Source organism: Zea mays, chromosome 7 (assembly GCF_902167145.1).
Source record: "Zea mays cultivar B73 chromosome 7, Zm-B73-REFERENCE-NAM-5.0, whole genome shotgun sequence".
NCBI lineage: Eukaryota > Viridiplantae > Streptophyta > Magnoliopsida > Poales > Poaceae > Zea > Zea mays.
Genome location: NC_050102.1, coordinates 149,968,494 through 149,980,805, shown reverse-complemented (window position 1 = coordinate 149,980,805; position 12,312 = coordinate 149,968,494). Strand labels below are relative to the sequence as shown.

At 45.9% G+C, this 12,312-nt stretch overlaps 2 protein-coding genes across 7 annotated transcripts; both read left to right on the top strand.

Moving 5' to 3' along the window:
* Positions 1-709: 709 nt before the first annotated feature.
* LOC103633096 (DNA-(apurinic or apyrimidinic site) lyase 2) lies at positions 710-9,059 on the top strand. 6 transcript variants are annotated; one of them, XR_004851270.1, is made up of 12 exons: positions 710-1,092; positions 1,477-1,585; positions 1,749-1,985; positions 2,106-2,191; positions 2,326-2,441; positions 2,540-2,620; positions 3,049-3,249; positions 3,350-3,501; positions 6,485-7,164; positions 7,469-7,578; positions 7,652-7,961; positions 8,141-8,475. XR_004851270.1 is itself a non-coding variant. In XM_008654775.4 (11 exons), exons 1-10 carry the CDS (start codon positions 982-984, stop codon positions 7,559-7,561), a joined length of 1,866 nt encoding a protein of 621 aa, XP_008652997.1. In that variant the 5' UTR covers positions 739-981; the 3' UTR covers positions 7,562-7,578; positions 7,644-8,338. The 6 variants fall into 6 exon arrangements, 2 of the variants coding, with proteins under 2 accessions (XP_008652997.1, NP_001355340.1); XR_556318.4 differs by lacking the exon at positions 8,141-8,475 and adding an exon at positions 8,477-9,059 and having other exon boundaries at positions 739-1,092; positions 7,644-7,961; XR_556319.4 differs by lacking the exon at positions 8,141-8,475 and adding an exon at positions 8,483-9,058 and having other exon boundaries at positions 739-1,092; positions 7,644-7,961.
* A 750-nt stretch (positions 9,060-9,809) lies between these two features.
* LOC100279845 (uncharacterized) lies at positions 9,810-11,463 on the top strand. The gene has a single exon (NM_001317844.1). The coding sequence runs from the start codon at positions 10,205-10,207 to the stop codon at positions 11,204-11,206; it is 1,002 nt and encodes a 333-aa protein (NP_001304773.1). The 5' UTR covers positions 9,810-10,204; the 3' UTR covers positions 11,207-11,463.
* Positions 11,464-12,312: the final 849 nt, after the last annotated feature.

Below are 12,312 nucleotides of genomic sequence, written 5' to 3'. Positions count from 1 at the left end.
ATCCTCTAGCCATCCATTTGTATGGGCTTTTGAGATTTTTCTGGAATTTATTTGAATTTCTTAATTGGGCCAAGCCCATAAATCCTAACAGCACCCTGTGTCTCTGTGTGAGTGGTAGTCTACACGGTTAAAACATGGCTATTTTAGATATATAGGGTATCAATATATTCCAATATATACATGTAGAAGTACCAGAAAATCTGAATAGAAAATTGTTCGTAGCAATAGAACAATCCAATCTAAGAATATAGCAACATAAACATTCATATTTCTGTGGAACACTCATACATATTGCTACATAAATTTCATAGAAGAGGACCATCCTAGTTCCCCCACTCGAGATCTTTAGTCTGGAACAGTCGTGACACTTTGTCATCGAGCGACTAATATGTGTTTCAATTTGGATCATTGTCCATTCGATCCCGTAGCTGGTAAAAAAATAACGACGTGGAATTACAACTTATTTCAATATCATGTCTAAATTGATATTCAAGCCAATTCAATTTCATCCTCTCCAATATCGATATCCAAACAAACTATATATGAAATTGGCATGAAACTCTCGTGAACGCCTTTGGGCACCCTGGCCTGCACAGAAGTCACCAGTTTGATAACCGATAATTCCTCAACAGTTTAACAGTTTTAAAGGAACACTATTTTACTCTGTAGAATATTATAATATTCATATAATAAAGTCTGAAGATAAAATAGATATGGGTAAGCTGAAGTCTGTACTTTTGAAACATGCAAAGCAAATTTCTAGTTTTGGGGGTGTTTGGTTCGGGAGCCACCACCGGTTCGTGTCGGGACCGGAAACCACGATCAGCCTTGCACAGTTCCCGGCTTCCAGCCGCCGCCGCCGCGGGGAGCACCGGCCGTTGGTTCTTCGTCTCCGCCCCGCTTGCGAGAAGAGCGACGCGTTTCCCCTTCGAACCCTCGTGTATCGTGGGTCATGGTGACGCCTCGTGGTAGCGGCGGGAGATGGTGAAGATAGTGACGTACAACGTGAATGGGCTGCGGCCGCGGGTGGCGCAGCACGGCTCGCTCCGCTGCCTCCTCGACGCCCTCGATGCCGACATCATCTGCTTCCAGGTCCGATCAATTGCTGATTTTCCACTGACTAAACTGACCCCCCATGCGTCGAAACTCAAAACCCTAGCTCACTAGTGATTACCTGCCCGTGCTTGTCATTCACTGTCGGACTCGGACCCCACTGAAGCCGCCAAAATTTCACTGGATATTGGACGGAATGCAAACCAACGAAGTTTGAAGCTTACTGCGACTGGCACTTTATTTGAGGAAAAAAGAGTGTATCTAGTCTAGTGTTGATCATAGAATTGAGTTGTTTCTGTGGTCGGATGCAATTCATTGTTGATTCTGTCTAACTAATGCACAGAGTAAAGCTGAGTGAGCTGGGTTAGGCTTGTGATGTACTGGTTTATTCGAGATAACTGTATCATTGCTGTTGTACTGCAGGAGACCAAATTGTCAAGGCAGGACCTATCTGCGGATGTAATTATGGCTGATGGATATGAGGCTTTTGTTTCATGCAACCGCTCTTCAAAAGGCCGTGGAGCATACTCTGGTATGTTTTTATGGCGTCAAAATCGGTAATTACAATATGTGGATAGGAGATTTTCACCTTATGGATGCATGGTTGCTTGCCTAGTTGGAGATGTTCTCTGGGTTCAGCATTACTTTGATCACACCACATACTCAGTCAATTACTGTATTTGAATCCTTTGTAGGTGTTGCAACATTTTGCCGAGTAACATCATCATTTTCCAGCCAGGAGGTTGCTTTGCCAGTAGCAGCTGAAGAAGGCTTTACTGGACTTCAGGACTATGCAAAAAATAGTCAAACTGTTGGGGATTTCAGTATTGCAATGCCTGTTGAGGAGGAGGGTCTTGGTGAACTCACAAGAGAGGACCTCTTAAGGGTGGACAATGAGGGGCGGTGCATCATCACTGATCATGGACATTTTGGTAAGTAGCTTGTTCCCTTGATAGGAACATAACATAACCGCTTGCATTTTTCATGCTTTTTATTGCATATTTATTTTTTGTTTTGTCTGTAGTAATGATAATGCCTCACTACTTGTTTAGTTCTTTTCAACATATACGGCCCAGCTGTTGACGGAGATGATAAAGAGCGTGTTCGTTTTAAGCTACTATTTTACAAGATACTGCAGGTACTTGAGTGTGTCTCTGCTGCCTAATAAGTATCTTTCATGGAGAATATTTCAACAAACTTCTATCTTTCCAATGCTTATTGATTATATATATTTATGCTTCTTGTACTTGTTTTTTTCCCAATACCCCTTAGAAAAGATGGGAACGTCTATTGGCTCTTGGAAAGAGAGTTTTTGTTGTTGGTGATTTGAATATTGCTCCTGCTTCTATAGACAGGTGTGACGCGGCACCTGGCTTCGAGAAGCAAATGTAAGCCTTCTTTTAGTATTATTTGTTTTGCTATGGTTCCAATTTTAAAGTATCTGTAATCAACAATACATGTTTGTTGTCATTTTTTCTAATTAAAGGTTCCGGGAATGGCTGAGATCCATGCTGAGAGAACATGGAGGTCCCTTTTTTGATGCTTTTAGATCAAAACACCCTGAAAGGTACTGCAATGCCCCCAGGGCTATCCAACTGCTTGTCAAGATGATTTGTTGTTTGAAGTTTCTCATATGTACTGAAAAGCAACCACACTTGTCAAATAGAACCCTCTTTGTAAGTTGTAACAATGAGTTGAGTTTACTCTATTTTCATTATCCATGGTTAACTTAGACCCAGTTTTATATGGGCTTATGCCGTAAGTTGGAAAAACTTGCTCCTTACAAAAGCTATAAAAAGCTTGTTTTTGAGGATCCAATTTTGAAAACTGCTTGATTTCCAGTAAATAGCCATCTTTTGAAAATTCCTTTTCAAAAAAGTCTAATTGATTTTCACTGCTTTAAAAACCGTACAGATGTGTTTCTGCAAAAGCCAGACAGACTGGGGCTTTCAAGTTACTTTCTAAAGCATAATTTGCTGTGTTTCTTTTGTGCAGGACAGGAGCATATACTTGTTTTAATCAAAAAATTGGTGCAGAAGAGTATAATTATGGTTCTAGAATAGACCACATTCTCATTTCCGGTTCCTGTCTCCATCGCTGTGATTCTGTGGAGGACCATAGCATTTTTTGTTGCCATGTAGAAGAATGTGAGATAATGAATCATTTCAAAAGAGGGAATTCTGAAAATTTATCAAAGTAAAGAATACTGGATATCAGTTTTTTCTGAAATAAAGTGGATAGCATACATGATTGGCTGTGTTACATTAGAATGATTTACTCTATCCATTCTCTACAGGTGGAAAGGGGGAAGAAGCAGTAAGCTAGAAGGATCTGATCATATTCCAGTTTATATTTTACTGAAAGAAATACCTGAACTTCCGGTCCATAATATCCCACCATCAGCTGCAAGATATCTTCCAGAGATCCGTGGAAGGCAACAAAGTATAGGTGAGTGAATTTTAGTGTTCTGTGTGTTTTTTTATTGTAGCTTGCTTTTGCAGTTTGGGTGTTTGTGCTAAACTAGTTTCTGTGTAGAATTTGTTTTTTTTTTGCTAAAACAAGTAGCTGATTTGTTTATGGAACTTTTCTATCTTACACAAGGACTTCATTTTCTTATCTGTTAATATTCTTTTCATGTTGTGTTAATGTGCGTGACAAAATCCATACTTATTTGTTTTTGTAGAAGTTTTGGTTAAGGCAAGTGCACTTCATCATATTTCGTTTGAAGGAAATCATAACTTGCTTCAAGACATAGACACATATTGTTAGCAGATCCTTTATCAGGGTACAGGCTAGCGTCCTTACCATATGGCTTGGTGGCGCATGTAGGAGGTTATGATCAGTGTTGGGCACTGACACGCGTTGACACGCTGTCAGATGGACCCAAACACTCAGAAACGGCGAGAGAGAGCTCAGGTGCGTGACGAGACGAATGATAGGGAACTGTAGCTTCTCGTTATGTGTTTCCCATCCCGCTACAGGATGGGGTATTTATAGGCTCGTCTGGGGGTAGGTGGTCCAAAGTACGGTCCTACCCCCGGCTACCAACTATATCCAGGGAATATTCCACATAACGAAGTAATTATAGTGCCATCCGTGCAACAGACGGCACACACCACACACCACACCCGCACGCTACGCTGACAGGTGGACCCCTGGAGATGTCTTCTGGTGGACTGGTGATGCACAGGTCCGATCCGTAGCCTTTGCCCTTAGTGCCCTCGCATCGGGGCTCCTTCACTGTGCTTGGCCGAATGAGGGAATTCCTTCAGTCGACATATTGGTGAAGGCCCTGGCTGATGCCGACCTATTGCGACCGGCCACTGGATCGGAGACCCCTTCGCCTGTGGACCCTTCGTCGGGGGCCGCTCCCTGAGTTGAAGACCCCTTCGCAGTGATCCTGTGTATGGTTAGCATAAGACGAAAAGTATGGCCTTCGCTCTGTGATCGAGGCCGTGTTCGGACTCCGCCCAACAATCAGCATATAGATATGATCCCACTAATCAGAGATAGATAGGATCCAATCAATCAGGGATAGAGATAGGATCCCATCAATCATGGAGATCTCATGGTATTATTTCCATAAACCTGAGATCTCCTCCCTCCTTGTACCTATATATATGTACCTCTAATCCTCCTCTCTATTCATTCAATATACAACAATTCACCTGCTCTCATGGTATCACGAATTTAGGTCTCGATCCATCTCACCCCTCTGTTGCCCTAGGCGCGCCCTCTAGGCTGTGTTGCCCTTCTGCGCCCCTCTAGGCCGTGCTTCCCCTCTGCGCGCCTCCCCAGGCTGTGCCCTCCCAAGGCATGATGGCCGGTTCCGACGTCCTGCCGCCATCCACCACCGCTGACCCTACTGCCCAAGACGCTGCTGAAGTTGAGTGTGAGGCACGCGCTTCGCACGACATCGCGCTCGCTGAAGCACTACAAGTCGAGCAGGAGGCGTCCCTCGCTACCTAGGGACGCGACGTGGTTGCTGATTGCTCCCGCTCGCCCTCGACTGCGCGGCTCGTGCTCGCGCCATCATTACGCAGGATGATTCCCATCCTATTCATGAAGATGACGACCACTCCATCCTCTTCGACCAGGCGGGTGATGATGACAAAGACCTCCATGACGCCATCCTTCTCCACGAGGCTGTTGCTATCGTCAACCTCCACTCCTAGGTTGTCGCTGTCCAGAACATCAGTAGTCTTCTTCATGTCGTCCTCGACCTCGCCGACAACTACAATCGTTGGCGCGATCAGATCCTCATTGGCGTTGGCAAGTACTCCCTAGACAACCACCTCTTAGCTGACACCCCCACGCCTCACTTCCCCGATTGGGCACACATGGATTGCGTTGTCAAGTCCTGGATCTCTGGCTCCATCTCTTCCAACCTTGCTAAAACAGTCATGGAACGTGGCGCCACTGCGCGCATCGTTTGGCTTGCCCTCAAGAATCAATTTCTCGGGAACCGGGAGACTCGCGCACTTCACCTCGAGGCTCAGTTTCGCCGCTTCGTCCAAGGTGATCTATCTATCTGTGACTACTGCCGCCGCTTCAAAACCATGGCAGATGCTCTCGACAAACTTGGTGAACCTGTATTTGACAGCACGTTGGTCCTCAACGTCTTGCGCAGCCTCAACAACTGCTTCTTCGACATCGTTTGCTACCTCCGCATCGGTCGTCCCTTCCCCATGTTCCTCGACGTCCACGCCACACTGATTGCCCAGAGAGCCAAGAAGCATTGCACAATTTTCTGCTCGAATGCTGAGGCTGAGCTGCATGTTATGGCGACTGTGACGTACTACTGACATGCCTATGATGGCTTCTTGAGGATTTTGATGTGCCTGCCAGTCCTCTCTCTTCTGATAACACCGATGCGATCAGTATTGCTCGGGACCCGACCTGGTCAAGCATGAGCTCACCAAACACATTGGCGTTAATGCTTCCTACATGAGATCACATGTGCATGGTCAGGTTGTGGCGCCCCACCATGTGCCAGGTCTTCTTTTCACATATGTAACTTTGTACCCATTGGGCCTGGAATACACTCAGTTGGAAGTTGGCCACTCTAACAACCTCAGCTACACCAACAGAATGATTTGTGCAATTTATCTTTCACATTTTCTGGATGCTCACTGTTGATTTTGAAGCTCATAAGTCATGTGGCTTGTGGCAATCTGCTTGGCTGACTTAGAAAATAGATCCTATCTTTGTTCATGCTTAATATAGCATGTTTTGCTGTGCATTACACTTTGGTGTTGTAGTGCTGTTCTTTTAATATTCGGTTTCGTATTATACCTTGCAAGTTGGTAAGTCATCTGGTCTTATAGTCGCCCCTAAGTTATACTTGGGTGCAGTGGAGCATTTTGTGTGAAGTGGTACTTGTTGCAGTATATTGTGTAATACTAACTGCTAGTGTTGTCACAATTTGCAGTATCGTTCCTTGATAAAGGGAAAATTTATGAGCTGCAAAATGCTGCAAATTTGATTCAATCTGAAGATACAGTACTTGATAGTTACTGTAGTGATGGCTTGGAAAATACAATTCTAGCTAAGAAAGGACTGGCAACTGGTATAACTGAGTTTGCAAAAGGTGGTAACCTTCCTAGTTTGATGTGCAAGGGGACAGATCTGAATCAATGGATAAATGAAGGTTTAATGGGCATCTCTCATGTCAGCCAGAAAAAATCACTGTCTAGTACCAAGTTTGTGCCACAAAAGAAAATTAAACGCAACTTATCATCCCAACCAACAATCAAGTCATTTTTTCAAAGACCAGGGTCAAAGACAGTAAATGCTAGTACCAGTACCTTAGTTACTCCAGCAGAAACATTAGACCTTACAAATCAAGCATGTGTTTCAAATGGTGATACACTGCCTGAAAACATGCAGTGCACAACTTCAGCTGCAAAAGTTCAGGATAACACAGATGCATCGTCATGTTCACTTTCAACAGACAAGTCTAATGCTGCAGCATTGGAGTGGCAGAGGATACAGAAAAAGATGAAGATGACACTACCACGTTGCAAAGGGCATAGTGAACCATGCATTCCGAGGTCTGTGAAGAAGGGCCCTAATATAGGCCGTTTGTTCTATGTCTGTGCTCGTGCTCAGGTACACGTGTACTTACAATTTACTGCTTAGTAGACATAACATCATCATGCCATTCAGGGGCGAATCCTACCATGGCGCACACCTTAAGAGATATACCCATGATCTTAGAAACACATGGTTAAAAAATGTTTTGTTAATGGAAAATATTATTTTACACTGGTGCCAGTGCACCAGGAAAGGTGAACGTGGCGTGGCCCCTGATGTCATTTAAACAGTGAAATAGGCTGTGAACAATGTAAATCGCCCTTTTAGAGAATACACGCACTATATCTTACAGTGGCATCACGTGTTATATTTTGTCAAGGGACCTGCATCAAATCCAGAAGCCAATTGTGGCCACTTTCAGTGGGCACCTGGAAAGTCTAAAGAGAAGAGCTCTAAAGAGAAACGTCTGTGACTTCATTTTTCTCCCAGGTGAAAGGATTCCTTCAGCACTCAGTGTATTCCTTTGTGTTGTGCTAACTGCCAATTTTAACTAGGAATCCAGGACATTTTGCTTCCAATGAGTCTGGTACATCACCTTGTCCCAGCATACTGATGACGTGGCGATGTATTTGTGGAGAGGTAAGCTGATCAAGGGCCTGTTTGGGAGGTCTGGCTCTGACTGGCTCCTTGCTCTAGTAACCGGAGGGGCCACAAAACGTGTCTTCACCAGCTCCCCATTGTTTTGAAAAGGACAGAAAACAACTTCATGAACATTGCAGCCACAGTGCCATGGATAAGCTACAGTAGCGCATCAGCTGGAACAGCCAAGAGCTGTCCCAAACGTGGCCTGAACAAGCACTTCTCTCAGGCAGGTACATATTCTAATCCTGTAATTAGTTGGTTGACACTAACATGCAGCCTTCCGTTGGTTGGCTAACAACTAAGGGCTTGTTCGGTTAGCTCTCAATCCATACGTACGGATTGAGTAGGATTGGGTGCGTTTAAATTCCAAGCAAGTCAAACTTCTTTTTAATTTTTTCTAATCTCTCAGGGATCTTCTCAGAAGTTATTTATTTTTCCGCCTGGTTTAGCGTATTCAAATTCTTAATAGACAAGTCACAAGTGGCCATCAGTGGAGAAATCTTACAGTCCTGTAGTAATGTTTTATATGAAAACTAATATGGACATTATAGTATTATTGCCCATATCTCCCCAGAAATAAAGTGCCAGTCGTGTAAGTTTTTGTTTCTTTCCTTTTTCAAAACAACGAGAAAGAGCATATATTAGGCAAGAATTAACATCGTCTGCCCGTAGCTTATGTCAACCACTGTTTTGAGTGAATTTGTATGGTTGATGAAGCTATGTGTGCATCTCGTTACTTCGTTAGGAGCAGTTGAACGCGGAGCACATCTGCACAGGTTGTGTTTTGAACACGTGGAAGTCAAATGATTGGAAGCAGGTTGACCTTTGCTGTTTTGTGTGTGTGAAGACTATCCTTTCCTGTATGCATGATGGAAGACAAAATTTATGATCAAAGCAAACGAATAGTGACGACTGTTGGGGCGAAGGCAAAGACGCCACCCTTCGCTCGAGGCCTTCGCTGCAGTCGTTGGTCCAACGGAGATAAAACGGACAGGGACACCCTTCGCCCCACATGACATCAGACGAAGGCCTGCGACGAGGTCATTCCACCATGCGGCCTTGTCCAACTCGGAGGCCCACGTGTGATCCGGCCCATTGTAACGGGCTCTGCGTGGCCGCTGCGTATTACGGGCCTAATCTGTAAAGGCATCCCTGTAATTACAGTCTGTAACCCTGCTTTATGAGAATATTCTGGGGATAACCTAAGTGTCTGAGGGCACATGCGTCCTTAACACGAGACGCTGGGTGCTCAGACACCTATAAATACCCCCGCACAGTGCCCGTGAGAGACTAGGTTAACAGAGCTATTGCCATCTTGCGCGAGAACCATGTTTACGTCACCACTCCCCCCGTTGGATCCCCTTGCGGCTGAGAGCAAGTTCCAACAACGGCCAATTTAGGTGTATGATTAGGGTGGTAATGGATTACGATCAAAATGTTTTTTGTACAATAAAAATTGTTTTTATAATAAGTTAGGGTTCCTAATAAATTTTAGTTTAAAAAATAATAGATATAGAGTCTGATTCTAATCTGATTTGATCCTTAAATTTTATGGGTACGCGCTGTTGTCGTGGTTATTAGTGGCACATAGTAAGCAGATAGTAACGTTGGTGTCGCTTATTCAACAGTTCTCGTGGCCTGTAGGAAACGTGATTACCATGCTAATTTATCTGGCAATCAGTGCGAACGCATCGTCATGTGCTAAATACGCTTGACAGATGCCCCTTTGGTCTGGGGTATACGCACGTCGCGATGAGGCTCAGCAAGTAGTACCCTACTGCGTCGGGTTTTTTTTGGGAGGGAACCAATTAGTGCGGCTGCTTTCCGAAGTGCCAATACGTCGGTCACATGGCCTTTTACCACCCGTTTTGAATCTGCGGCAGCAAAAGTTTGCAGCAATTGCCCGACAAATTATTGCACCAACCTGGAACCTTCACCTCCAAGTCGCCTATTCGCCGGCGTGTATGTCCGTCCATAATGACATACAGTATCCTTGTGGGTTGTGGCCCCCGATTCCGTCGCCGTCTCTCTCGCCATAAAAGAATTGCCTCGTCCATGCTCCGAGCGAACCAAACCCTCTATGGCTCTGTCCAGTAGTAGCAATTTGGATAGAGATATATGCCAATTGGCAATTGCCAAAGAAAAGAAAAGAAAAATCTCTCTCTCGACCGGCCTGGCATCAGCACACGTCCACACCTAACGGCGCCAATTCTACCATCCATTCCAATAATCCAAGGTAACCGAAAGCAGCAGCGGAGGTCGCAAGAACACTTCCCTCCTCTCCGGATCAATCATCGATCAGCCAAGCCCCTACAAAAAAACCATCGCCACATGTTGGCTAATCCCACGACGCACTGATATTTTTCTTCCTTGATTGTCTTGCTGCTATTTATAATCGATCTCCAGCTTACAGCGACGTCCAGGTCCAGGTCTGAGCTCGAGGCACAGGACTCCCTTTATAATTTATCCATCCATGGCTTCCTCCAATTCCAACAGCAGCAGCAACCCGCTGGAAGCCATGGGCGCCTTCTTCTCGAAGCAGGTGGACCGGCGGAAGCTGGTGACCACCGAGAAGCGGGCGCTGGCCACGCGGCTGTCCTCCTCCGGCGACACGTTCCCGGGGTCGGAGCACCGGCCGGCGGACCGGAAGCGGTGGATGGCGGAGCTGGGCGCCGACAAGCTGCGCGTGCACCAGGTGGTGTGGCCCGGCACGCACGACTCGGCCACCAACAAGATCGGCGTGCCGCTGGTGACCCGCCCCTTCGCGCAGTGCCAGTCCATGTCCGTGTACGAGCAGCTGGCCATGGGCACGCGCGTCGTCGACGTGCGCGTGCAGGAGGAGCGCCGGGTCTGCCACGGCATCCTGGCGACGTACCCCGTGGACGTGGTGCTGGACGACGTGAGCCGGTTCCTGAGCGAGACCGAGTCCGAGCTGGTCATCTTGGAGATCCGCACCGAGTTCGGGCACGAGGACCCGCCGGGGTTCGACAGGTTCCTGGCCGACAAGCTGGGCGAGCACCTGATCCCGCAGGACGAGGCGGTGTTCCACAGGACCGTCGCGGAGCTGCTCCCGCGGCGGGTCATCTGCGTCTGGAAGCCCCGCAAGTCGCCGCCGCCCAGGCCCGGGGACCCGCTGTGGAGCGCCGGCTACCTCAAGGACAACTGGATCGACACGGACCTGCCGGAGACCAAGTTCGAGAGCAACCTCAAGTTCCTGGGGCAGCAGCCGCCGGTGGCCGGCCGGAGGTTCTTCTACCGGGTGGAGAACACGGTGACGCCCAAGGCCGACAACCCGGTGCTGTGCGTGTGGCCCGTCACGAAGCGGATCCACGGCTACGCGCGGCTCTTCATCGCCGAGGCCTTCGCCAAGGGCCTCGGCGACAAGCTGCAGGTCTTCTCCACCGACTTCATCGACGGCGACTTCGTCGACGCCTGCGCCGGAGTCACCAAGGCGCGCGTCGATGGCACCGCGTGACGTGACGGCTTCGATCGACGAGCCCGTACGTACGTACGTGTGCCAGTGTTGCGGCCGTACTGCCATTGCAGTGTATGTACTGTGTAGTGTACACTCCAGTCGTGCAGTATATTTGCATACAGGAACAGGTAAATGCGATGTGTATATACGTATTCATTCATGTGTAACGTGTGCGTCCCGTACGTGTATGCAGTGCACTGTGTCTAGTGATGAATTGCTCGTGGGACGAGCAAAGGAATAAACATATGCAGTTACGGAATTTTCACAGGCTGTTGTACTAGTAATCAGGCTATTCTCGTTAAGAGTTTCATTGTGTTATTTGCAATAATAATGCTGCCACGTTATCTGCTAGACGAGATGAGATAAAAGAATAAAACATACACTCTCAAAACAAAGTTCCACTTCGCGATTTCATAGCCTATACCCTGTCAAATGTTACATCTAAACGGCCAATAATAGAAATTGAGTTTAACATGGTTTCAATTTCACGGTGATAAAACCACTTACATCTATTTTATAATGAATATGGTGTCATTTTATAAAAAAAACGATGTGGCGCCCTAATTAACGTATGGAACTATACTGCGGAGTTCGGAGTGATGAGAAGAGAGGAATTTTAGCGGTAGAGTATACTCCCCAAAAGGAAGTACTTTTGGACATAATCTCACATAATTAACAGGGGAGTGTTTAATTATGGTGTCTATTTCCTGTTTTGCCTACATTAAATATGTTGTTGTTGCTCTTACTCGTAAAAAAAAAAGGCTCCCGTGAGTTTGACTCCGACGTGGAGGGGAGTAAAAGAGATTTCTACATTTTTAGTGGGCCAATTCATCAAGCTATTAAATTGATTTTTAAGCACAAGAGATAACTAACAGACAATAATATAACCATGTGTCTATAAAATCAGTCACATTATAAATATAATTAAAAATATGTATGAAGAGTTACGTAGAGACACTCTTCGTAAGGAGACTGTCTTTTATTTGTTTATATATATTTAAGTCTCTAGAGACCCATTAAAAGACCTTATATTAAATGAGGTTGAGCATCATACTTATGTAAAAACGTTATGCACAATCATTTTATGACGGCTTAATTAACAACAT

Bases quoted from the DNA above. Each gene is read 5' to 3' on its own strand.
- LOC103633096 (XM_008654775.4), top strand. From the start codon at position 982: ATGGTGAAGATAGTGACGTACAACGTGAATGGGCTGCGGCCGCGGGTG. The intron at 1,093-1,476 runs GTCCGATCAATT...GTTGTACTGCAG, and splicing joins CCGACATCATCTGCTTCCAG to GAGACCAAATTGTCAAGGCA. The intron at 3,502-6,484 runs GTGAGTGAATTT...CACAATTTGCAG, and splicing joins TGGAAGGCAACAAAGTATAG to TATCGTTCCTTGATAAAGGG.
- LOC100279845 (NM_001317844.1), top strand. From the start codon at position 10,205: ATGGCTTCCTCCAATTCCAACAGCAGCAGCAACCCGCTGGAAGCCATG.